Source organism: Epinephelus moara, chromosome 17 (assembly GCF_006386435.1).
Source record: "Epinephelus moara isolate mb chromosome 17, YSFRI_EMoa_1.0, whole genome shotgun sequence".
NCBI classification, from domain to species: Eukaryota; Metazoa; Chordata; class Actinopteri; order Perciformes; family Serranidae; genus Epinephelus; species Epinephelus moara.
This window is the reverse complement of record NC_065522.1, coordinates 8,660,889-8,686,723: the sequence shown is the minus strand read 5'-3', so window position 1 is coordinate 8,686,723 and position 25,835 is coordinate 8,660,889. Positions and strand designations below refer to the sequence as shown.

At 41.0% G+C, this 25,835-nt stretch overlaps 1 protein-coding gene across 2 annotated transcripts in view; it reads right to left on the bottom strand.

The window, feature by feature from the left end:
• LOC126404088 (RAS guanyl-releasing protein 2-like) overlaps positions 1–25,835 on the bottom strand; it is a 54,722-nt gene that overhangs the window by 8,170 nt on the left and 20,717 nt on the right. Inside the window, exons 7-14 of one of the 2 annotated variants that reach the window (XM_050067081.1) lie at positions 24,936–25,109; positions 19,395–19,511; positions 18,483–18,764; positions 12,452–12,526; positions 12,041–12,160; positions 11,430–11,545; positions 11,207–11,348; positions 2,691–2,727 (exon numbers count right to left, since the gene is read on the bottom strand). In XM_050067081.1, the coding sequence (XP_049923038.1) occupies positions 2,691–2,727; positions 11,207–11,348; positions 11,430–11,545; positions 12,041–12,160; positions 12,452–12,526; positions 18,483–18,764; positions 19,395–19,511; positions 24,936–25,109 (1,063 nt within the window). Of the gene's footprint in view, positions 1–2,690; positions 2,728–11,206; positions 11,349–11,429; positions 11,546–12,040; positions 12,164–12,451; positions 12,527–18,482; positions 18,765–19,394; positions 19,512–24,935; positions 25,110–25,835 lie in introns of both variants that reach the window. The other variant, XM_050067080.1, reaches the window with a different exon arrangement.

Genomic DNA, 25,835 nt, shown 5'->3' with positions numbered 1-25,835 from the left:
TGGGATTGTGACATCATGCTGATTCAAAGACAGTGAGATGCCTCTCAAAGTGTAAATATCTAAAGTCTACCACTGCAAAACACACATCTAACTACACACACACACATTCAGAGTTCAACACACTCTGCTCCTGCTCTGCAAAGGAAGGGTGATTCATTTCAATTATGTCCCTGCCGCTCTCTCTACCTCCCTGAGTACAGGCTAACAATGGTAATGGGGATGAATGGCTAGCGGCCTCTCTCATTGACTTCCTGTGGTCTCATTAATGCACTGGAACAAGCCAGAACACTCCCAGTCAGACTTTCAGACATACACTTCTCCAGAGAGGAGAGGCGATGGGAAAGTACAGTGTTTGGGGGTATGGGTGTTTAATCTCTTTTCACATTCCTGCCATTTTTTTTTACTCCTTTTGTCTCGACAGCAGCAATCATGTAAGCATGTCTGTCTTTTAATAACTGAGTTGCACCAGAAAAGCTAAAATTACAGAGAAACTAGAATTACTGTCTCATGGCTGTTCACCTCTGCGAAACAGTCAACAGTTTATATCCATGTCTGGGAAAACATGGATGCTTCACACACATCCTCCCCCTGGCAACACAGAAGATCATACAATCAGCACAGTTTCAAGGTGGACACCCAAGATTTGTGTCACTAATTCAGTATCTGACCAAACGGCTCTACATCTGTCCCTGAGTTATGATAATGGCCAGAAAGTGTTTTTTTTTTTTTTTTTTCAATACATTATGATGTCACGGTTGACTTTTTGGATATACACTGTCATCACTTCATTATTTTATCCTGCTAAAAATTTGCATGAAATTTTGTCCAAATTAGTGTATGTATTCTCAAGTTATGGCCAACACGTTTTGTGAGGTCACAGTGACCTTGACCTTTAACCACCATCAGTTCACTCTTAAGTCAAAGAGGACATTTGTGCCAAATTTGAGGTAATTCCCTTAAGGTCTTCTTAAAAGATTGCATTCACAAGAATGAGCTGTAGCAAGGTCACAGTGATTGACCTTTGATAACCAATATCTCGTCAATTAATCGTTGAGTCCAACTGGTTGTTGTTGCCAAATTTGAAAAAACAAAATCCCTCAAGGAGTTCTTGACATATCACATGCAGAAGAATGTGACAGATGAGGTCACAGTGACCTTGACCTTTGACTACCAATATCTAGTAAGTTTGTTGTAAAGTTCACATGGATGTTTGTGCCAAATTTGGAAATTCCCTTCAGGCATTCTTAAGATATTGCATTCACAAAAATGAGGCAGGCGAGGTCACAGTCACTTTGACGTTTTACCTATGATCACCGAAATTCACATATCACTTTAGTATTGAGTCCAAGTGGACATTTGTGCCAAATTTGAAGAAATTCCCTTTAGGCATTCTTGAGCTATCGCTTTCATGAGAATGGGATCAATGGACAACCAGAAAACATAATGTGTCTGACCATGGCTGTCACCGGTGTGGAGGCATAAAAAAACAAACACTTGATTTAAGTAGAACATGTCTTGGTAATTAAGAAGTTAAGCAGTGATAGAATATGAATCTTCTTCTCCTAAACACAAGGCACAGGGTGAGCACTGTTAGTAACAGACCACAAGACCTCAAAGGCCCCAAGGAGCCTTAATTACTCTAGTTGCTATGCAACTCATATGTTTGATGTTAACTTGTTAGCTTTTTAATAAGCGTCAACCTGAGATGAACCTGAATGAATGGGAAAGCAGTTAATGCTAAGAATAAGAATGGATAAGAGAGTTGGTAATTGAAACGTTTGTTTTTCAAAAAAAGGTAGGTCTACTTTCTCAGATTATTCTTGGACTTGATACAGTAATATTTCATTTTTTCCAAAAATGTAGAAGCCAACGCATGCAGAAGGCTGAACACAAACACACACACAGACACACACACACAGCCTTGTGGTTTAAACACCAATTGAAACTAATTTGTTGACCAATTGACAAAACAATGAAATCCTGCCCGTAAAATAACTGCCCACTCAAACCTCTCCCATTCATAAAGCAGAGCTGTAATCAATCACTTCTCCAAACACTCCAGCAGATGGAAACTTGCATAATTTGCATTTTACATTTGGCATCGTTTCCAAAGTTTTTGCTTGACATCTGTGTGGAAACATATGCAGCGTAGGTTATTTAGTGCGCTGAACGTCTGCAGATTATCACTACTTAATTTTTAGCGTCATCACAGACCACCAGCGGCACACCCATAGAGGGAGAAGAGGCAAGCTGTTTGAGTGCGTGTGTGTTTTTAAGGCTAATGAGGATGAGGCTGCCTGTGTGTATGTACATTCGTGAAATGAAGCAGCTTCTTCAAACACTGGTCTACTGGGAACCTTTAAAGGGCAAATAATAGTGTATTATGTGTAGTGTGGTCTCAGCTGATGGAGCTTATCCAATGGTTAGCAAAGGGAGCTTTGTGTGTATAAACAGACATTAAAACAGTGTGTTTTATTTGCCATTGTTTCTGTGTTGATTACATTTACTCAGCACTTCAACTCTACAGATCTTTGTCTACAGTGTGTGTGCATGTGTTTGTGAACGATGGCTGGGATTCAATGGCATCAAAAAAAGAATCGTTAATTCTTTTAAGGCTTCGTCCCTCTGCGTGGAGCACACACATCTGTGCAACAGACACAGGGTTAAGTCTGAGTGCATTGCTCTCTTACCTTTACACTTGTAGCCTTGCTTGTAGAAGCCCCATATCTGTAGAGAGAAAGAGAGAAATTAAAGGGCAGCAAGGGTGGGTGTTAATTAAGATGTGTTTTCATTTCATCAGAGTGATGCGGCAATTACAGAGATCTGAGCTGACAGAAAGTAGATGTTCAAGGTCCACTCTTCTAAGAATTGAAATGCTCCGCTTTTTAAATGCTTTATACATTTTTAGCAAGTGTACTTTCAAAAGTAGAGAGAGTACTTAATTTTCTTTAATGTGGTCATAAGGTATGAAAATTTAATTTTTGTTAGCAACAAAGCAAAACTGCAGAGAATAATAAACATAGCTAGTAGAATAATCAGAATGCTAGCAATGAACCGAAAAATATGAATTAGCTTTGAATTGGCATTCTGTTATAGGTTTCTTGTGCTACAATTCTACAATTTTCCATCCCCCTGCTGTCCAGTGAGAAACCATGTGTCTCCACATGTGTGACTGTTGAATGTTTGTGATAAATATGTTGAGAAAATTCTCCAACTTCTTAGGCTAAATAAACTCTTCAAAAACCCTCTTAGGTTAGCGAGACAATGCATCATCACAAAGCTGAAAACAGGGCTGGTTTCCGACACTGTGAAAAGCTGACTGTGGACGGTGGACTACTGCCGCAATGCTCATATGTATTATTAATAATTCAGAAAGCTTATTGTCGTCGCCAGCAATAAAGTGAAAGCTAACCCCAGTTTCACTATCATTTTTGAACAACCTTTGTCCACTTGGTGTTCGCTATATTTGCGTTTTTCTTAGTTTCCTTTAGGATGCGAGATTCCTACGGTCTGGCACCTGGTCGCTACCTTTTTATAAAGTCCTTACCTCACCTGCAAGCTGTGCCCAGAAACATCCCAAATATAGCAAAAATAGAAGAAAAACCAGGCAGAAGGCGTCTCTGCAGATAAATACACCGCCATACACTTCTAGTGGGTCATAAGTGATGATTGAGAGGTTTGTTTTTTAGGAATATCCTGCATAGTATACCTTTAAAATTAGCACAGCCTAATCATCTATAGCAGCACAATGCAATATTACTGCTGCACAGAATGTAGCAGATAAACATCACATATCAGTAAAACACCACAGGGAACATTTTACTGCAAAATGACTACTTTTACTTTTAATACTTAAAGTATATTTTGCTGATACTACTAACATGCTTGTACTTGCAGTTAGTAAGGTTTTAAATGCAGGACTGAGAATTTTCACAGCGTGATAATAGCACTTTAAGTATGATTGCTAGTTTTGACACACTAGCTTGAAGGATTGTAGTAGTTTTTAGCCCATTAGCTACGAATGTGATTGCCAACTATTAGGCATGTCAAATGTTGGAATAATGTCGTAGCTATTAGCCTCTGTTCATTTAGCTACATTGTTAAAATCAGTAGGACTTCAAATTTGCAGTGTAATGTGGTGAACTGGGACTGTTGGACTGGGAAATTGCAGGTATGTTCAGGGTCCCTCCAATTCAGTGTTAGCTGATGAAATGCAGCTCTTAAATAACTAAAACACAGTATTCTCTTCACATGTTGTGCCTTTGACTTTTTGTCGAAACCACCAAGTCTCTAAGCTGTGATGAACAGTGAAGTGAAAATAATGGAAACCAATAACTCGAGGGAAGGAAGGAAATTTATCTAAAAACGTATGCTTTAGGAAGTGGGTGGCAGTAAAGAGATAGTACATACAATTAGCAGTCAATGGTCTAAAACATGTTTAAACACCCATATAGTTCACATCCTGATATACCCCATTGATACTGAGGCAGGGAGTGAAGGCTGGAGGAAAAAGGCGAATGAAGAAAATGGGCATAATGGAACAGAGAAGGATGTAGGCTGAGAGAGAGAGAGGGAGAGAGAGAGACATGGAGGTAAAGAAAGGAGGAGAGAGAGGAGGTTGGCGGGACAGAGGGGGCGGAGGGGGAACGAGATCAAGCGGGACACAGGGAGCGCACAGACAGTGGGGGGAACAATGACATGAAAGAGCCGAGCTGGAGATCACACACTGCACTGGCACATCTGAGGAGGCACAAAATATCCTGACCTCTTCACACACACACACACACACACACACACACACACACACACACACTCATGCATGCAAACGCATACACTCGTTGCTGCACATATACACACAAACAAAGACACACACAGTTGGAGACGGTGAACACAGCCAGAGGCTCTACAACAAAGAGAAGTCAGTTACGAGCAGAACATCTAAACACAACTATCATCACAGCTCTGCCTACACTGACTGACCTTTACTGCCTCTGTGGACTGAAAAACACAATGCACTACAAACAAGAGCTGGAGACACACAAACTCACTACATTTCCTTCACGGTTTTACAGCAAGCTTTTAAAAAACTGTACTACAAATCTAGAAATGATTTGGCACTAAAATTGCAAATCCTGCTTTTTATTGTGGAGGAAATGTGCTACTTTTACTGCCAGCAGTTACACATTCAATTTCAAAAATGCACTCTGAGAGGTATTCATGTTTATATTTTTGGATCCCTTTGCTAATGTCTCCTTATGTGCTTACAAGCTTTTGAATCAGCAGACTGTGACTGAGCATGAAACTTGAGCTGACATGTTTGATGTTATTGCATTTAAAATAAAATCTTCCAAGCAGAATGCATTTAATTACTCTTTAATAACTGTGGGTCCATTCATGTAATCTTGTATGTTTACTTATTTTAGCAGCAAATTCAAAGTGGGAGAGACTGGGATTGGTTGGCATATTTTTCACTTTTCACCTTCCATTGACATAATTTATGTTAGAATATTCTAACCAGCAGCAAATGAAAGGTTAAGGTTACTCGTTCTCGTAGTTGTCGAATACTAGTGCCTGGTCAGGGACTTCCAGCGTCAGACACCGCCAAAAAAGCCGTACTTTAATATTGGCATGATACGCGGCCGGTTGGTGTTATTGTTTAACAGTGCTCGGCGGCATCGGGGAAACATGGCAGGACAACAATGTAACTTAAGGGGGCGGAAGTCCAAGTAAGGTGGGCGGGTGTGACAGTGGATGGGTCCAACAACCACCAACTTTCAACCAGGAGCACAGTATTTGCCTACTTAAGATTGTAAAGCCAATCCCTGTTCTTTTTTCCTAAACCCAACCAGGTGCTGTTGTTGCCGAAACCCAACCGCATCCTATACATTTCCTGTGACAATAGAAATGCACAAACAATGCATGTAAACAGGATGAAGTTGACATGGTGTCCCAGGACATCAACAACCAATTCACCCAGGCTACCTTGTGCGTCATATGTCGATGTGGAAAGGCCTTGATCGAACGTCGACATGTGACAAGGTCGGAGTGAGAATATGTAGGTTAAAGCCTCTACTACAAAAAACTGTTTTAACATACACAAATGTTTTCTAAGATTAGGTACATGGTAATAAAAGTCATGTTCTGCATTTATGCACAGCCCCATCACCGGGTTGGTTGGCACAATGTTAAAAAGCTATACATTTTGAATCTGCAAATGAATCTGTTTATTTCATTATGGATCACTTCAAATATATTATGATATTTTATTAAAAATAGCAAGTAGTCACAGTGAGAAAAATAAATAATACAGAAATAAAAAAAATGCTGATGCATCAAGACGTATCATGATGCATCGATAATCATTTTATCATTGAATTGTAGCAATCTGAATTGTAATCAGATCAAATTGTGAGGTGCCTTGAGATTCCCACCCCTAGGAATTACTAATTATTTTTGCCACTGACTATTTAAAATAATCAACTAGCTATGTAAACATTGGCTTTAATCTCTCTAATCTCTTTAATCTAAAATTGACGAAATTCTGTCAGCTACAATCGCTCGTCACAGACTTTCAAATCTTGTATCAAAATGTAGCTGATTCCTCTCTCTATTAACTACAGTAACACATTTCCAATATCTCTAACACAGTTTAAGAATACATTCACAGACCACTTTTTTACTTTCAATATTATAAAACTGAAATGTCACCAAAAAACGTTAGTGACTTTCAGATGTTTTATTAAATGAGTGCAGGACAAGAAAGAAAACAATCTGATGTTACATCTTTGTTTCTGTGACCCTCAAAGGACCAGAACATAGCTGTGTGCCAACCAACACCGGTTTCCCCTGAAGTGAAAAGGTTTTTTTTCCTCTCAAGTAAATTATTTATGTTTTGCTATTTCACTACAAAAGGTGCCTTCTATCTTTTCCTACCACATTTTAAGAGTGCCACCAATCACATGTCACTCTGTTCCTGCGAACAGCGAGTGCAGATAAACAGACACAGTGAGGAGAGATTCCTCTTGACATTTTCTAAATTCACGTTGACATTTTTGGCATTCGGCTACCACCCTGTTTTAAAGTGATTTAAAATGTCTTAACAGACTCTCGGGACACTGACATATTGACCATTAACAGAACTAGGAAAACACAAAATAAGCAAAGTTAAACTTTGAAATCTACAGTATCTACAGTAGATATAATGTTATAGGCCAGAGAGTCTCATTTGGCATTTTTGTTTGATCCTTTGTAACTGTTCTTCCCTATCAGAGGTCTGTTCATCCTGTACTTTAAAATATAATTATTTATCACACTTGTACATGCATCTTCGGAAAATGCATTCTTTCATGCCTGCTGGTGTTATAAAGGTATAAGCTAGGGTTTATTTATCTATTCATCTGTTCAATATGAAAGTAGAGGTTAGCTTTAGCATAAAGACTTGAAGAAGGGGGAGACAGCTAGCCTGTCCAAAGGTCAATTAAACTGCCTACCATTACCTCCAACATCCCTAATTAACACATCTTGCTGAGTCTTGTCACAGTGAGGTTGTTGGGTAACCAGCAGGAACTTCAGGAAGTCACTCCACCCAGCCAAGAAATAGTTCTTTATTTCCTGTAAAAACCACAAGTTCTTGTTTTTTGTACTAGATATAACATGTTAATTAGTGAGCTTTAGACCAAGTGGCAACCTCTGCAGCTGAAAAATGAAGCCAATGTGAAAGTGTCCTAAACTGAATGACCACTTAAGGTTGGCTTCAAAAGTGAGTAAATCCCCAGAGACCACCATGTCGAAATGCCCAAATTTACAGCAGAAATAAACATGTTTACAGTCTGGTACAACAGTTTCTATATAGCTAATTAGCTGTAGATAACATTAATAGCTCCTTCATTACAACTGTACGGGGGGGTGGATTTTTATAGAACTCATCCACTTAGATTCATCCAAATATGGTCACCTTGAGTAACCTCTGGCTCCAAAACTCCAAGATGGAGATGGCCAAAAAGACAAACCCGAGGCTTCAAGGCAGGAGTCAACAAACTAATAGGTGATGTCATAGTAGCTACATCCATTATTTTATACAGTCTTTGCTTTAGAGATCTATGTAATCTCAAACAACAGTAACAGTTGGTATGATATCAAATAAATAAGTGCCCCACTACTTAGGTTATGTTTAGGAAAAGAAATATGGTTGGGCGTTGTCGCAGTATGTACTTAATGTACAGTTACGTACTAAACACAAAGTTAGCACAAAGGTATGGTTTAGGAAAAGATATAAGGTTGGGAATCATCACGTTCTGGCTCCAAAAATCCAAGATGGTGACAGCCAAAAAGCTTCAAAAGTCAAGGCTTCAAAATAGGAGTCAACAAACTAATAATGGTAGCTACGTCCATTATTCTATACAGTTTATGCTTTAGAGGTCAACAAAATCTCAAACAAGGGTTGGTATGATATCAAATGAATTAGTGTCCCTCGAATGGCGTTGTCACGTTATGTACTTAACATAGAGTCACACAGAGAAACACAGTTGGGGTTCATCACGTGACATACTTAACGTAAGTTACTTAAGTTAGGACAAGGCAAGTTAAGTTACGTAGGTTAGGTTTCGGAAAAAAACATGGTGAAGATGTACTTTAAAATAACTCGTTGTTCATTTGGTTCCACACATTCCAGAGCTCCGTCTCTGGGGAAAAGTCCTCGGTTTGATCCATCCACCACCTCAACATGTCTCCTTAAGCAGACTTTCACTCTTTCACTTATTCCTTCTTTACTCCCATCAGGGCATTGGTCATGTGATAACAGTCCTCGCGATTACGTTGGATATACATGAATTATCGGCTCATGATTGCTAGGGTTATAAACAAATTGTGGTGTTACTTTTTTTAGGTATACATACAAACTATACACGAGGTCAGGACAGGACAGCCTGTAGAGGTGCAGGGAGGCAAATTCTTTTAACATTTTCCCCGTTACCAGTCTTCATGCTAAGGTAACTGCTACCTGGCAAACACATTTCCCAAAAGCTATCCCTTTCACCTCTGCAACATGCTAACACAAAGGAAGAAATTGCAGCTTGTGAAATTCGAAGACTCCTCTCTACCTCCTCCACAACACATGCACAGCACAAACAGGACTGAACAGACCCAGTGTGGAAACTGAGGACTTAGTGTGAATGTTGCTGACAAATAGACGGTGTAATCATCTGTAGGTGAGCAACCTATGTAAGTTCTGCATGTTTCAGCTGTTAAATAAGTCTCATACAGTTTGTGTCCTTAAATGGTTTGAGCATTACAGGAAGAAAAATTGTGTTTGGTTAAAGTAACAGGGACTGCAAACAAATTTGTTTTTGGCACGACCCTCTCTAAATCTGGAACGCAGCAGGATAAGGTCACCCAAACATGTTAATGGAAGGTTTGTTTGCCAGTCCAGTGTGAACCGAAATGCACCAAATACATAAAAGGAAATGAATCTGTAGGTGTGTGATCACATAAAGGAACAATGAATATGCCTGCTTTTGTTGCTTCATTATAGATTGCCTAGACAGCCATTTTCCCCAGTGAGATCATTTTCAAATACTCGATTTTTCAGTCAGGTTGAGAAGACGAAACAAGAGATTTTTTTTTTTTGCTTTTCTTATTCTGATTCTACGAAGCTAAACTGTCAAAAGCCCCAAAGAGACTTGTGCAACGCTGTCTGCAATCTCTCATATAAAAGTGCTCTGAGCCTCCAGCTACAAACTTGCGGTACTCCCCCGAGATGCAAAAAATCTCACACCCTGTGATGTGTCTCCTCGCTTCGTGCGTTTAGTGAAACTCATCTGTGTGCCATTAATTAGGGTTGCAGGCAGAGCGGAGTAAGATTACGACGATCCGTGTGCGACACTGGAGGTGAGTGAACTCTGCAGTGTTTACAGGAGGGCCAGCTTGGCTTGTACGCCGTGTTTGAGACAAGAGCTGAAAAATGGGCTGCGGGAAAATATTGTTTTTGCACAGGAGCCAAGAGGGAAGCACAAAGCAGGCAAAGGAGGAAGTGGCTAGTGTATCTACCTCTGCCACACACACATATTCAAAGGAAGAAGCATGCTGCCAGAGTCCTTATCTTTCCATGCTCTCTATTCTGAGTTTCCCCTCATGATGGTTTGAAAATGCTCCAGCTTCCCCCGGAGAATGACTGTGTCTAAATGTGTGCTCCTTTGAGTGTTAATGAAAGTCTATACATATAATCTATGGCGTACTTCTCTTTGAGCATCCTCTCCTCTAGCTTTTTTTTTTTTTTTTTTTTTACATATGCAGCATAGACAAATGAATGGGATGTCATTTCATTGTCTGCAGTTCAATATGAGGGCTCTGTTCCTGTTCTCATTACAGCTGAGTGCTGACTCACTGTCTGTGTCTAAATAACAGAGAGATCCTTGGGGGACTTTGGGGAATGTTAAGGGCCAGAGGACACACACACATACACACGCACACACAGATGTAACACTGCCACAGAGGAGGGTTATCATCTCGCCCAATTACCTTCCTCCCATATTTCCCAGAATGCAACTTCAGCAGCGCGTGGCTGTAGCTCAAAGTAATTGGCATTGCCCTGACCTGACAGGAGGAACCTCTGAGAGATGAGCCTATCACGCGCCGCCGGTGACTGCTGAGACAAATAATGAAGTGCGGATAGTCTACGCGGCTACATGGCTGTGGAAAGGCAGGGTGAACACAGCTGACCTTTGACCTTTTTTTTAACAAACTATGACACGTGCTATTGATTGGGTCAATGAAGAAATCGATGCATTTGAAAGCACAAAAGCAAACAACAAAAAGATCGATATCTGTTAAAGACCTCCACAGGAGCCTGAAGGGTTTATATATCATACAGCTGATTCTGTATCGAAAACAGTTTTTAAAAGTATCGCAAAGTATTTTGTATTTTTAGGACTGAGGGTGGTTATAGTGAAGTAAGGGATTGTTCTTTATTTATGTTTATGCTGTTTAAACCTTCCAGCAGGTTTTGAGGCTCAGATGGTATTTGAAACAAATACAAAATACAACCATTTAAAGTTGTATGTCCTTCCCCTAAGCCAAAATAAAAAACAGTCCCTCTCCAGTGCTTAGAAAAATGACCAACCCCCCCAACCCACCCCCTCAAAAGTAATGAACAGCCCCTAACACATAAGCTCAAAACATGATTACAAGTGAGAAGTAGGTGTTTACTCACAAAGCCGGCGCAGTGCTCGCAGAACGTGGGCTTGACGTAGGTGGCCTCAGTGAAAGTGTGGATGAAGCCCATCTTGCAGTTAAGCAGAGAGCTGGCTTTCATAAAGTAGTCTATCATCTCATCTCTGCTGATCTGCCCGTCTCTGGGAGAGAAAGCAAAGAGAAGTGACGTTGGTTCAATGTATGAACTTTTTACAGCAGTGAATAAATCTGCGAGTGCTCACTGGTTTTTGTCCAGTTCTCCAAACTTGCTGAGGTATGGGAAGTTGTTCCTGATCGCTTCAAATTCGTCCCTGGAGATGTGGCCGTCACCGTCTGAGTCAAAGTTCTTGAAGACCGACTGTGAATTAGAGGGTTGAGAAGGTTAGTTTCAGTGTGCTGGCCAAAAGTTGATCTCCTTTATAGGACAGCTCCTACATAGATGATAACCTTACATACGTAGGAGATAATATCTTGTATGTAGGAGATAAACTTGCCCACGAACTATGCTTCTCAGGTCTTTCATAGAATCCCAACAGGAATCCATGCATTACACAAACTGAACCACTGTTTTTAAAAGGATCTCTCACAGAGATCTATTAATTCTTTCAACGCCAAGAAATAAAAACATAAAACATGCTCGAGTTACATGGTTTTCACATGACCCTCCAAGCCTTGGTTATTATGGTACAAGATTACCAACCATTTGGCCAGAAAGCCAAGAGCACTTGGCAGTACTCATGGCAAGATGATTGTGGAGAGGATAACAACAGATATTTTTCCCTCAGCCTTCCAGCGCCCCTCAGGTTACAATCAGCGCTGAGAGACGAGAATGTGTAGAGGCTGACACACTCACCTCCACCATCTTCTCTATGTGTTTTTTGATGATCGTCGGGTCAGCGTTGGGCTTCACTGACACAGCCCAGTCATCGATCATGGTGGGCTTGGGTTCAGGCGCAGGGGCGGGGCTGGAGTTCTGCTACAACCAGTGAGAAACCAAAGAGGGTTAGGTCAGTATCAATCCTAGGAAGCAGACGCTGTCATCTTCCAAGGACAAGAAAAGACAGCTGCTGTACAGAGCAGCAGTCAAGGGTTACAACAGCAGATCAAAATGTCATGAGAGAGGAAAAACAAAGATTTGTGTATTGTATTCGTGATGTGATCTATCATCTAAGACAGGAGCAGAGTAATATAACACTGCCAAATTTGGGATATTTGAGACCAGCCCAGTATGGGATCTCAATGTGTACATTAAATGGCTGCTCACCGCTGGCTTGCGAGGTTCTCTCTGTAGAGACATCTGGTAGATCTCCTCCTCTGTGTGGTACTGGTCCAGAGATACCTGCACAGAACAGGACATGAGGAGCCAGTGTGATCATTTTGTCTTAAGATGAACCAATCATTTGTGACATTAGCTTCTACTACATTTCAGAGCGCTAAAATCACCTATTTAACAACCCAAAGCTCTGCAGGGGGGTCTGGGGCAAATTCCCACCAGGAGCTAAGCTAAGCTAACCATTTTAGAGCATTTTGAAATCTTAGATCAAGGGTTATCAGATCAGAGGTTCTGTGCACACACTGACTTTTTTTTTTTTTTTTACTATACTATCACTTTTTAATGTTTTTTGTTTTGTTCTGTTTTTGACATACAATTCTGTCTTTTTTTTTTTACGACATACTATACTATGACGTTTGAAGGATTTTTTTTAGACATACTTTGCTATGACTTTTTAAGGCATACCATAATCTGATTTTTTTTTTTTTTTTTTACATTTTGTTAGACACACTGCACAATGACTTTTATGATTTTTTTTTACTCATCATATATAAATCATATATTTTGCACACTACATTAATATCAGTGATTTTGCTTCAACAGTGGATCTGAACAGCAGGCTGAAAAGCAGTATTTCACTGCAATCTTTTTGGTTGGAAGTTTCAAACCTGCATTACTGCACCTGTAACTAAACCTGCCAGTGACATCACAGTATACTAACACACCCTGAAGTACACTTCTACATAGCTGCAGCAAGGTGAGCAGTAAACCAACTGTGTTGAGCACAAATATTTTCAGGAGATGTTAAATTATTCCTAAATCAGGGGTTGCAATCTTCTCTCCAAATATGACTATCATCACTTGACCCAGTAGACTGCAGAATAATGAAGGCTGTATGAGCTTTTAAAGCTTGTAAATGGGCCTTTGAGCTGAGGTTATTTTACTGTTCTCAAACATCAAGAATAAACAGCCATGCTCAAAATACTTTGATGTTTTTTTCTTTTTGTATGGCATCCATGAAGAGAGTGTCTGTCTGCATTGTTTCAGCAGCACTCAGAGCACCCTCCTTCATTCTTAGCATTCATCTCCACCACAAAATTAATTCATTCCTGCATAAATTCTCTGCAAAAGGAGCCTTTTAAAGGCATAGCCAAATGTAAATATCTGGGAAATACAAACAGTTGACCAAATAAGTGACCAAATAAGGCTGTTGTGTACCTTCACTGAAACTGTTCACTATTTATTTGAGTTCCAAATGTTTATAGTGTCATTTTTTCCACTTTGAGAGCACTGCAACTAAAATATCGATCACCTAAATCATATTAGAGTAGCAGTAAATAAAAATAAATAATCAAATCAATCAATCAAATCAATAGTATAAGTTACAGAAGCCCTGAGAGGCAAGCAAGGTGGGTTTGGGTTTTTTTGTTTGTTTTCTCCATCAGTGAAAACAGATGCATTTTCTTCCCAAGATCATTTTTTCAAGTTTATTTTTTCATCTGTGAAAAGAGGTGATTTTTTTTTTTACAGTATCACACAACAAAAATTATCAAGAAAAAAAAGAATTCACCTGTTTCCACAGATGATCAATAAAAATATTTCTAAAAACACCAGTTTTCACAGATTGCTTTTTTTTCCTCTCAGGGCTTCCATATAAAGATGTTAATGAAATAATAACTTAATTCTAAAATTAGAACAGGTCTAATTTTCACACACAGACCTGTTCATTATAATGTACACAGCCACCATGGCAACAGGTGAGAGAGCAGCATCTATTTTTTGCTAAAACTAAAATGCTGCAGCCAAGTGCCACATGTTGTCATCCACTGCATCTATTGTTGTCCTCACATTATTTTCCTCAGAGCTATTCTCTTACCGTAATTGTGTTTCCTGGCTTTTATTGAGTTGAAGTGGGAAGTGCGGAAGGGGGAAAAAAAGGCTTTTCTCCTTGTTTGGTCGTCTGATTTAGTGATGCTTGTTGTATTTCAGTGAAAATGTTAACTGTGACTTGTTCACCACATCCGAGATCATTTGATTGAATTTGAATTATCTGAAGGGCTGATGAATTTGAATCAAACAGGAGGAAAGTATGATTAAACTTCTGCGGTTTGCAGGCATGCCCGTGTAGAGATTATTTTGAAGGATGTATCGACTTTCTTTCCATCTCCTTGCACTCGTCCCCTCAGACTCAAGATAGATAAAGTCCAATAAGCACTGGCATAAGATAATTGGGTATTGACTCTGTCCAGCAAACTTCCCTGGTTCCCCTCAGCTCCAAAACCTGTCAAGTTGTTTTCTTTCATTCATTTTCACAGAAAAAAAAAAAGGGGGGCGCCAGCTGCAATCTCACGCGAACACCTGCAGCCGGATTGAGTGATTAATCCCTTGGGATTGTTTAAATACAGAGAGCTTCTCAAATTCAGGAAACCCTTATCTGCATCTGCCAAAAATACTCACACACACTCAGGGGTTTGGTGTGAAGTGCCAAAACACAACCCTAGCTTTCATACTGAAGTGCACACAGCAACAAAAACTGAGATCAGCCTCCCTCACTATTCCCAGTTTAAGAGCTCGCACTAAACATAAGTTGTAGCTGTACTTAACTGTTTGCTCAGACATAGATAACTATCACTCAGAATATAAAAAGGGTAATTTCCTCAATGATACTTGTAAGCATTTTTAAATTATGCCTTTCCCACATCATTTCACATTACGAGCTTAATGTATTTTATAGGGCAACAATGTGTTTTGAGGAGATTATTTCCTGATGGGGGCTTCCATTTCTTCCTGTCGGTCTTTGGTGATTGATAGGAGTGTAATATTGGCACAAAGTGTAATATAAGGAGAGGGAGAGAGCATTCCTTTGTAAGCCAAGACAGAAAAATAGTCTGGGGAAGAAGCTGCAAAATGACTGTACTGTAAAATGTTTACACTTTTACAGTTTAAAAGGGACCCTATAATACTCATTTTCAGGCTCATACTTGTATTTAAGGTCTCTACCAGAACATGTTTATATGCTTGATTTGTAACACCTTTACTTCCCTCATACCGTCTGTGCTGGAACACCTGTATTCACCCTTGGTCTGAGACACTTAAAGCCACCCTCCAAAAAGCCCAGTCTGCTCAATCCAGTCTCACTCCAAAGTCGTCAACATCCGGTAACTTGCGGCATCGGAAAAAGCCCTCCTTTAACGTCGGCATGATATGTGGCTGGTCACCGTTATATTTTAATGGCGCTCGGCGGCATCAGGGGGAAACGCGGGGGACAAGAACAAAAGTTAAAGCGGCTAAAGTCCGAGTAGAGTGGGTGGGTGCACTGGTGGATGGGTCCAACAAACATCAACTTTCCCCTAGGAGAACGGTGTTCCCATCCCATTAGATTATAAAGCCAAACCCTGTTCTTTTTTTCCTAAACCCAACCATGTGCGTTTGTTGTTGAAGGAAAAAAAAGCATCCATTTGCAGTGTTGTACCAATGTAGTGCCTTTATTTTGAAAGGGACTGTAAGTAAACTGTAAATTTCCTTTGATAACGGAAGTGCATTTGAAAAAAGACAATGCATGTAACAGGCCGAACTTGACACAGGGTCCCAGAACATCAACAATCAACACACCCAGGGTGCCTTGCACATCGTATCTGGACGCAAAAGTCCATGACCAATTGTAACATGTGATGAGGTCTTGGGTGAGAATGTGTTGGTCTGCTCTGATTGGTCAGCATTAGGCCCGTTTCCACTGAAGAAGTTCCTGGTACTATCTGGGGGGCAGGAACTACTACAGGAACGTCCTCTCGCTCGGCCCTCTCAACCGCCATGTCTCCACTGAGAGAGCGGAGTAGGAGGAAGGTTCCTGTAAAGTTACCGGGCTCTGTATGTGACGTAATCGTTGCTTGACCATTTTGACTGGAGCGAAGTAGGGGTGTGGGGACGCCGTTAGCCGTGTCTGTAATAACTCCGGTCACGGTCCGTGGAAAAAATATTTTTTCCAGCGGATGTCTTAGTTACAACATGATTGAGCTAACTGGAGTAGTTTCATGTCGTATCCGACAATGGGAGGCTTTTAACAGATGACGTCCTGATGTTAGCTTTGCTGCTGCTGTTAGCTGTCCCTAGACATCGTGATTTCCCAAAACTGAATAAACACCATACATAGCAACACAAAACTGCTTTGCTAGTTCAATCATGTTGTAACTAAGATATCCGCTGGAAAAAATATTTTTTCACGGACCGTTTATTGAGTTATTACAGTCACCGCTAACAGCTAAAAGTTATCCCAGCTAATCTACGATAACCATGTTATTAATTATAAAACGTCACATCCCGCCTTGAGTATATCCAATCAGCACCAAGTAATCCCCAAGCCCCAGCCAGGAGTTTCTCGGGGCCGTTCTGAGTATCTACTCCAAGGCAGGGACTTGTTTAGCCCCTGTAAAAGTTGCGGAACTCTGTCTGTCGGGGGTGGTTCCTGCGGTGGAGACACGCACCAACGGCTCCGGCCCCATAAAATTACCCCGAGGTTCCTGCAGTGGAAACGGGCCTAATGTTGAGACTTTCGTATAGCAAAGTCTCTGGATCACTGCAGCCAGGGGAATAACAGAAGGCAGAAGGCCTGAGGGGCAAGGTGAAAGTAGAATCCCTATGGGAAGCCATGTATTATAGAAATGACCCATCGGTGTTAAAAGGATTCTCCCAGAGGGAACTATAAATACTTTCAATGCCAGGCAATAAGAACAGAAAACATCATCAAAGCTGGAGTTACATGGTTTTCAAATGACCCTCCCAGCCTTGGTAATTACGATACAAGATTACTAACCATTTGGCTAAAAATGCCAAGAGCACTGCACAGTTCTCATGTCAAAATGAGGGATTACAGGGATTGCTACATATATTTGCCTAGTTATTTGAAACTTTGGCTACATTTAATATGAATGTCCTTTATTGTAACTTTAAGACACAAAATACAAAAAGCATAATAGGTCCCCTTTGATAGCACTGATGACACAATATAGCAATGCGATCTCTCAAAATCAAGACTTCCCTGCAGAAGTGTTGAGATTTAAAAGGAGAAACTGACTCCACTGAGGTCCTCTTTTAAGTCATTTCAAAGCCAAAATGTTCTGACAGCAAAAGCTCTTTAGTCTTTACTTGGGATACAGGAACAGACAAAAGGTTTCAGAGCAGGTTAACAATTTAAAGTTCAGTGGAGTTCAACAAAGGCATGCTTAAACTGAGGTTGTGACTCTTTGTCCTGGGTGACAGCACAATGCTAGAAAATTGAGTCTGGCAACCAGATAGCAGTGTTTCAGCAGTCAACCAAAGATATTTAGTGTACTCATCATTATTATGCAGCCTGTGGAAACAGTTTTGATGTTTTCTGTGGCTCTGTAGGAGCTTTCCAAAGTGAAAAAATAATCCTGATGATGTCATCAGAGTAATCTCAGATCGGGTTCCTGGTTTAAACTTTTTATCTGCATCGAGTAGATGACATTCTGCTGTTTATTGTTAAAATACTGTAGGTTGAAGTATCAATCCTATCTCTATTATGTCTTGCTTGTCAATCTCAATATAATCTATTTTTACAGCAGTCCTGTATTATGATATAAAGGCTGCTCTTACCACTGTGGACCACATCTATTTGAGACACAGGAATACTGTGAGCTTGGAGGTTAATGTTTTGAATGCCTTGGTTACGTATAATCTCTGGCCTTTGTCTGTTCACAGATTTCGTCCCAGCTGGCTGCTGTTCAGTCGGTCTGACCACGAGCCAATCAAATCAAGGCAGAACAAATTCTGTGTATCAAACAGACTGCCTCTTACACCGGCTGTGTGCTCGGCCTTCTCAAAGTTTTTCCTCCTACTTCAATGCTGTCTGGGCGCCTTCAAATTTTGCACTTTGTGATGAATAACCAACTCACAGCACCTGATTCAGGACCTGATTTTACCCGGCACAAGCTGTTACGTCTTTAATTTGAGCCTAACACCTTGGACGCTGCACATACACATTCTGTCCACTCTTTGCACTCACTGTAAGCAGGTTGAGCAGGTCCGTGTTGGCGTCGATGTTCGGCGGCGTGGCCTGGATCAGTGCCAGCTCTTGCAGGATGGTGTACAGCTGTTGGGTCTTAGCCAGGTTGACCCGCGTCTTCTCTTTGTCGGCCCAGTCTGGCAGCGCCACGTGCACGGCTATAAGGTCTTTCAGGTGCACACCGAGGATGGGGAATCGGAAGCCCGAGCACTCGGAGAAGCGCTTGCGATATTGACTGTAGTTCCCACATGATGTCACCAGTTCAATGAGGTTGTTAAAAACCTGCAGGTTGAGTAAATGGAGGGGGATGAAAATAATTTAAGGGTTATGTTGTCAGGGTTAGGCTTAGGAGGTTAGGTGGCAGAAAGTGGCAGACAGACTTGCACAGTGAAAGTAAGCCTTGCAGGGAACCAATCTAAATGCTGGTGATGTCATTATTCTATAGTCATTCACTGTTGTTGTTCAATGAACATTTACTTCATAAAGATGAATTTAAGCAAAAAACGGGTATATTTCCACTTCAAGGGTGGACAAAATGGAAAGGGGTGAGATGAGTCTTGGCAGCAAACAGGAAGCCTATCTCAAGAGAGACTTGTTTAGAAGTATCACAAACATTCTGGAAAACTTTGCTCCAGATGGACTTACATAACTGACTGCAACTCCCCCAACAACAGTTGCATTCCAGTTATATGGCTCAAATTCACGGTTCTAAAAAGCCACCGTGTAGGAGTAACAGGCACAGATAAGGAGCTTGGCAGCTCACAAGGAGGACATGTGGATTACTGAATCAAGATCCAATATCAGTTGGTAGCTAAGAGCATCGACATGCAGTGAATATTGAATTTGTGTGGCAGTGTTAGGCTGTTGATGCCAGAGAGAGATCAGTGATGGTTGGGAGGATGGATACTGCACCTTGTTGGTCTCTGCGCTGATGTGGGCTTGCGTGTCTTTGAGACGAGATATGGAGCTGTTGCTGAGGCCGCCCACCACAGCCATCAGTGTGTTGAAGTTCTGCAACTGCAGCAGCTTCTGTGGACGAGAAGGAGGAAATATTAGGAGTGAGGGCGAAAGAGGAGACAGTGAATGACTGTGAAAGCCACTGCCAAAGAGGATCTAAAAAGGAGAGCAAAAGAGTGAGGGTGGCACAGGTTAAAAAAAACTATGTACAGTATGAGGAGTCAGGAAAGAGAAAACCCTCAAAATATAAAGCCAGAGACTAGTGTTCAGCAGCCCACATGCACATCCACACATAACCATATTAAAGTATTGGCCTACCAAGATATTACTGAATTTTCTAACCTGTCTATGTCAAACTTAAGCTAACACTTTGTGAATGGCGCTCTGCAGGGCTCCCCGCTGCCCTTCAGCCTGCATGGCATCTCACAGAAAATCAATGGGGTCGCAGCTGTGTGGGAGGGCTGCCAGAGGGGATCATTTGATTCAGCTCAAACACCCTTTAGAATCAATTGGCAAAGCAATGTGGAAAGCAGCCCAGCATTCGCAGAGTACGTTCGCCTAAACTGCACGTGCATGTGACCATGAGCGAGGCCTGAGAAAGGTTTCATTGTCAACATGCCAGGGCTTCCCACTGGGTATACAATACATTTATTGTATGATGGGGTTCGGAGATGGAATTCATCCTCTTGTCAATTAATTGCTATCACAGAGCCAATTGGAGCTTTACAATAGGCATGAAAGGGATGTTTTTGCATTTAAAATTATAACACAATGTGCAGTCAAGACTTATGAACATGAGCCATTAGTAATGCACGCCCAACAGGAAGCTGAAATGGGACACAACCAGCGCACCCTGAAGCTTTGAGAAATGTCAAGTGTGTCAAGGCTACCTTCTGTGCTGCCTCTGAATACATCTGAAATCAGCTTGAACATAATTTTTGTCCCTGCATGTGCTCACACTGGGATGCTTTTCTGAATACCAAAGTTTGAGGCGTTTCAAATTGGCAGAGAATTGACTACGGGATTTCCAGCAGGGATAGTCTGTTTCTGATGTATCTGCCCAAATGTTCACCCATTATGGATAGATGACAGTCCCAAATGACCTCTGGGCATTACATTCAAAATGAGAAACAGTGATTATCTTTATGAGGACTAGGGGTGTAATGATCCGTCAATCTGGACTGATGTATCAATTCAATGATCAGTATCATCCAGTATCATCAATGCACAATGAAAACATTAATCCCTATCATCATCTTTAAAGGGAAACTTGTGTCTCCGCAATGTGGGGAATTTGTGCAGATGAATGGTGCTTGGCTTCCCCCCTTGCCGGCAACACCATGAACTCCCTGCCCATGCCGTGAGCAAAAGTCCACAAGTTGATGTGAAACACATCATTCTGCATCATTAATAATAATGCAGGGAGCGCCTCAACTCCACTCAACTGCACACACTGCCCACACTGCAGTGACACAGAGCTGGTTAAAAATTGACAACGTACCCCTTTAAGATTCGCCTTTATTTTGATATTCCCATGGTGCGTCTGTGTCACCATCAAACAATGCAGCTCAGAAAGACAAGGATATTTACTCCCTTCTCGGCAATAAATCAGCAGAGTGGAAATATTTTGGATTTTGGATAAAAGACGGGTCAACAGACAAAGCACATGCCATGTGAAAAAAATGCCACTGCTAACTTCTTGCTTTCACTAGGGAAATATTAGCTGCTCTGTAGGCTGCAAATGGAATTCAAAGTTTCTGTTATGTCGACAGATGCAGTAACTAAATCTAAGTAAGAAAAAGTATAGGCGAAAAAGAAAAAGTTCACTTAAAGGAAGGGGTGACAGCTTCTTCTGAAACCAAATGTGTTAAATTTGCATACGACATAACCTCAAATCGATTGAAGGCCCCTGAACTGAATAAAAATCTTATTGTGTTAGACTTAGTGTTATCAGCTAATAATGCATTGTTGTCCAAAGAATTGATATAATGTTATATTGTGATAAAAGTAGGAATTTACACCTCTAATATGGACACACTACCAGGAATATCAGACAATGGGAATCTAGGAGTTGGTATGCAAAAGACCCCCCACCTCTCCTATGTATGAGCAAGAAACGCACTTTATATTTGTTTAGCCTCTTTTTGTGTTGTTGTTTTAAATCTCCTTATCATTGTAATGCATCACTTTTTTGTCTCTGTGTCATCATTATGTCTCTTTGAGGTAATTTTGTGTCTCTTTGTGGTAATTCAGTGTCTTTTTTGGATGTTTTGTTTATTTGGTGGCTTTGCCCTTTTTTGTAATTACTTTATGTCTCTTTGCAGTGCCTTTGCATCTCTGTGTGGTCATGTTGAATATTTTCCTAGTCAGTTAATATTAATCTGTGTGACATTTTGCAGGTGAGGGCCAGGTTCAGTAATCGTTCCACTAAAAACAGCCAGCACAGTATATAAAAGTAAGGAATATTACATGCAATGTATTGACAGATTCAACTTTTGTCATTGTCAAACAATGCTGTCTTGTAACAAGATTAAGTCCATAGCCATGCTAGCAGCTCTGTCAGGCTGTCCTCAGGTACAGTAATGCTTTGAGCGTGATGCTAATGTCAGAATACTAATATGCTCACAGAGACAATGCTACCATGTCAGTGTTTAGCAGGTCTAATATTTAGCATGGTTATCATCTTACTTTAGCATGTTTGCATGCTAACATATGCTTATTAGCATTACACTCCAAATGATCTGAAAGGTGCAGATAGAGTGGTGATATTTGGAAAGGAGGATAGAGACATTAGATCAGGAGGAGATTATTCTCAGGCCTTCTGCTGCTGATCTGTCATAATCATTCATCCCACACAAGACTGGTCAGAATCAGCATCTGTCTCCACCACAACACTGTCAAAGCTTTACAAAATACTGGAAAAAGTCCAAGTATTCAATATCAAGGAGGGAGAAACAAGAGCGCGAGACAAGAGCTCTGCTGAGGTGTTGCTGTGCTGGTGTACTTAAACAGAGGGAGGTGTTAACCTGCTGAGACCCCACTAAATAAATTATGAGAGACAGAAATTTGTTCTGCAGCTGAAGGGAAGGATAGATGGAGAATGGGTATCAGTCCAGGAGCAGACTTGCAATAAGTAATGAGGATGCATTCACACTGCAGGCTATCGGGATAAATATTCTTTTTTTCCTGCACTTTCTATGGTCGACTGAAGCTCCCTCTCACAGAGATGAGTGAATTGTCACATAAAGAGAGAACCCAGCCCATCTGGCAGACCAAATGATAACATCAAACTGAAATTAAATCAATTACACTGAAGCCCAGGACGGCATTTAGAGGGATGTCTCTGTTGTGAAAGAATGACAGACTCCAGGCATATGTGCAGGGAACCATAAAAGGCAGCAAGCTGGATACTTTGTTTGGGAGTTGGTTGGGAGAGACCAGATTAAGTTAAGATTAGGATTAGAGCCATGTTGACCTGTGGATGACCACACATGATTTCAGTTGCTGAGCATAGACATGAAGAGATAAGTTGATAGATGGACAGCCAAAGGAGTTAAATGTGTCAGACTGTTATTCAGGCTCAATATACAGGGGAAAATCTTTGCAACCAGCAATATAAAAGACAACAGACTCATACAGAGGAATGAGTAAGTAAAGACAAGCCTGGATCTCCCAGTGAAGGCAGAACTTGCAGGAAAAGAGATCATTCGCTATGATAGCAGCATGGCTCCAGGAATAGCAGTGTCAGTCAGTCCACCACTTTGGACTATTTAATGCACTTCCAAGAAATTTTCATTCATTCGTGGCCCCTAGACAATGAATCCTAACTTTGATGATAACCCGACTTTTCTTCTAAGTTTTAATCTTTGTTATTTTACATGAAAAATAATGACAACTATCAGATGGACTACCCCAAAATTTAGTTCAGATTTTCCGAAAAAGATGAATCCTAATGACTTGGATCCTTTTTCATAGGGCCAACAACATGTCAACATTTTCAAGTATTTTACAGAAGGATCATCTGATTCTTTCTAGCCAATAGAAAGTGCACATAATTCATAATTAAGTAATGACACACTGTGTCTTATTTGTACATTCTCTTCTTTGTAGAACAAAGCTCATCCTCTTTTAGGAATTATGACATTTTATTGTTCAATTGTGAAAATCTCAACTCAATTGCCAGGAAAAAATGCTGTCACTGTACATTTCTGCAAACCTTGGATAGGTTATTTTTGCATGTTATTACGTTGCAGATATGCTGAAACTTTATGTTTCAACAGTGCTGTGGCTAACATGTGGTTAGGTTTAGGCACAAAAAACACTTGGTATTGGTTAGGAAAAGATCATGTTCTTGCTTGAAATACACAGTTTGGGCAAAATCCTGGCTGGAAAAGCAGCTATGTCTTGATAAAAAACAATTGCTTTTCATGCCACTATCCCCACTGAAAACAAAGCAATGGGTCGCCACAGAACACCCATGCTTGGTGCCTATAAAACACTGGTAACACAGTGACAGGTTGCTGCAAAACACCAATGTTTGGTGCCTAATAAGCGGATGGATAAACAGCAACAGGTCACAAAAACAACATCGACATTTGGTGCCTTAAAAGGCAATAGAAAAACAGCAACAGGTCTCTACAAAACCCACGCTTAGCCCCTAAAATACTGCTGAAAAAACAGCAACCGGTCACTACAAAACACCCACGTTTGGTGCCTAATAGCCTGTTGGAAACACGGCAAAGATTTTCAAATCACAATTGGTTTTGCTGTTTGTTGGTTTCAAACAGTGGTCTGCAGTGGTCTGCACCTTGGCAGCACCTCGCCTAGGAGACACACCATCCACCAACCCCTCCACCTCCCGATGGGTTAGTCTGCTTATAAACTGCATCACTTTAGAAACATTGATATAATAGGTAAGAAACCTGTAAATGTAATGTATTCATTGTTTGCTGATATGCACAATGCCAACATTTTCTTCTGGCAATTGGGGTGGAAAATGTTGCATCCCAAATTTAGGTGATTTGTATTCTTTTAAATACATTTTTACATGCTCCTCCAGTGTTTGAGACAATTTAACAACCCCCTAGGCCCATAAAAGCTTTGCCAAAAATGCATCATCACCCAGCTAAAACAAGACTTTCTTAATTCACTTTCCTCTAACAGCAGCATTATGTTAAAGAGCTCTCAGTGGGCATCTGAACATGCTAATATCTCTAAAGCCTTTTTAAATTCACTTTTCCTCACACTGAACGGTAATGATCATATCCGTATGTGTGTGCGTGCAAGTCATCAAGGCTTCACCCTGACTTTTCCCCTTCTCTCCACATCTCTTGGTTTTATCTGTAATTCACCTTTTTACGACTTCCTCTCCTCTTGCTCTGTGGCTCCAGGCAGTTACCTCTTATCAGTCTGCCTCTACATGCACCCTGAACCCCAAAACTCCCTCCAGCTCTGTCTGAAAAAGGTTTGCAGTCTTAACAGGCCCAAGAGACAGACCTGTGCCACTCTGATGAAGTGGGAGATGACGGCGGCTCTCTGCGGGGCAGTGGGCTTGCTGAGAACCATGAGCTGGATCCATTGGGAGACGCTGTTGAAAAGGGTGATGAAACGCTCCAGGATGGGGTTATCCACTGTGCAGCCGTGCATCACAAAGCTGTGGTAGTCCTGAAACTGAAAGCAGGAAGGGGCATGACACATTTTATTGTATATCCCAGTATTTTTGCATATCCAGGAGATTATATCCTCAAATGTTGTTGTAAAATGTCAGGAAAGGTCTAACAAAAGACATACTGAGTTACATTACATTTACATTTTGGGGAAAGTATAATCCAATCCACCATCCAGCACCCTTAAAGCTCACTAACATGGGGTAGGCAATTTTATTTGGGCATCACTGGACACAAATCCCATAATAACTTTTGACCATGTTAGACTTCTGCACCTCCTCTTGGCTCTGTTTTCAGGCTTTAGAAAATTTTGCCCATGACTGGAGACTTTGGCCAATCATAGGTCATTTTAGAGAGAGGAGGTGTCTATTGGCTGTTGGTGTGAAAGTTGAAGAGTATGTTGCTTATAGTTTAGCTTTCTGCAAACCAGAGCCAAAGGCTAACGGCTGCAGCCTTAAGTTCAAATTTAAGTAGCTAATGTTAGCTAGAGCCTTGAATCACAGTGTGTCCTCCACCTCACTCCCTGCAGCTACAGACCACCTCATCAGGAGAGCCCCCAGTCGGCAGCCATAGCAATCGAAAGCCAGCCAGGCTCAGCAAACTTTCTGTTGCTGCTGTCACACAGGTTTGGCCCTGATCACACAGAAAGCATTTTAGCAGCTGGAGGTGATTTTGTGATTGTTTTTAATGACAATGAAGCTCACTGTTTTTGCACTGCTAAGCGCCTCAC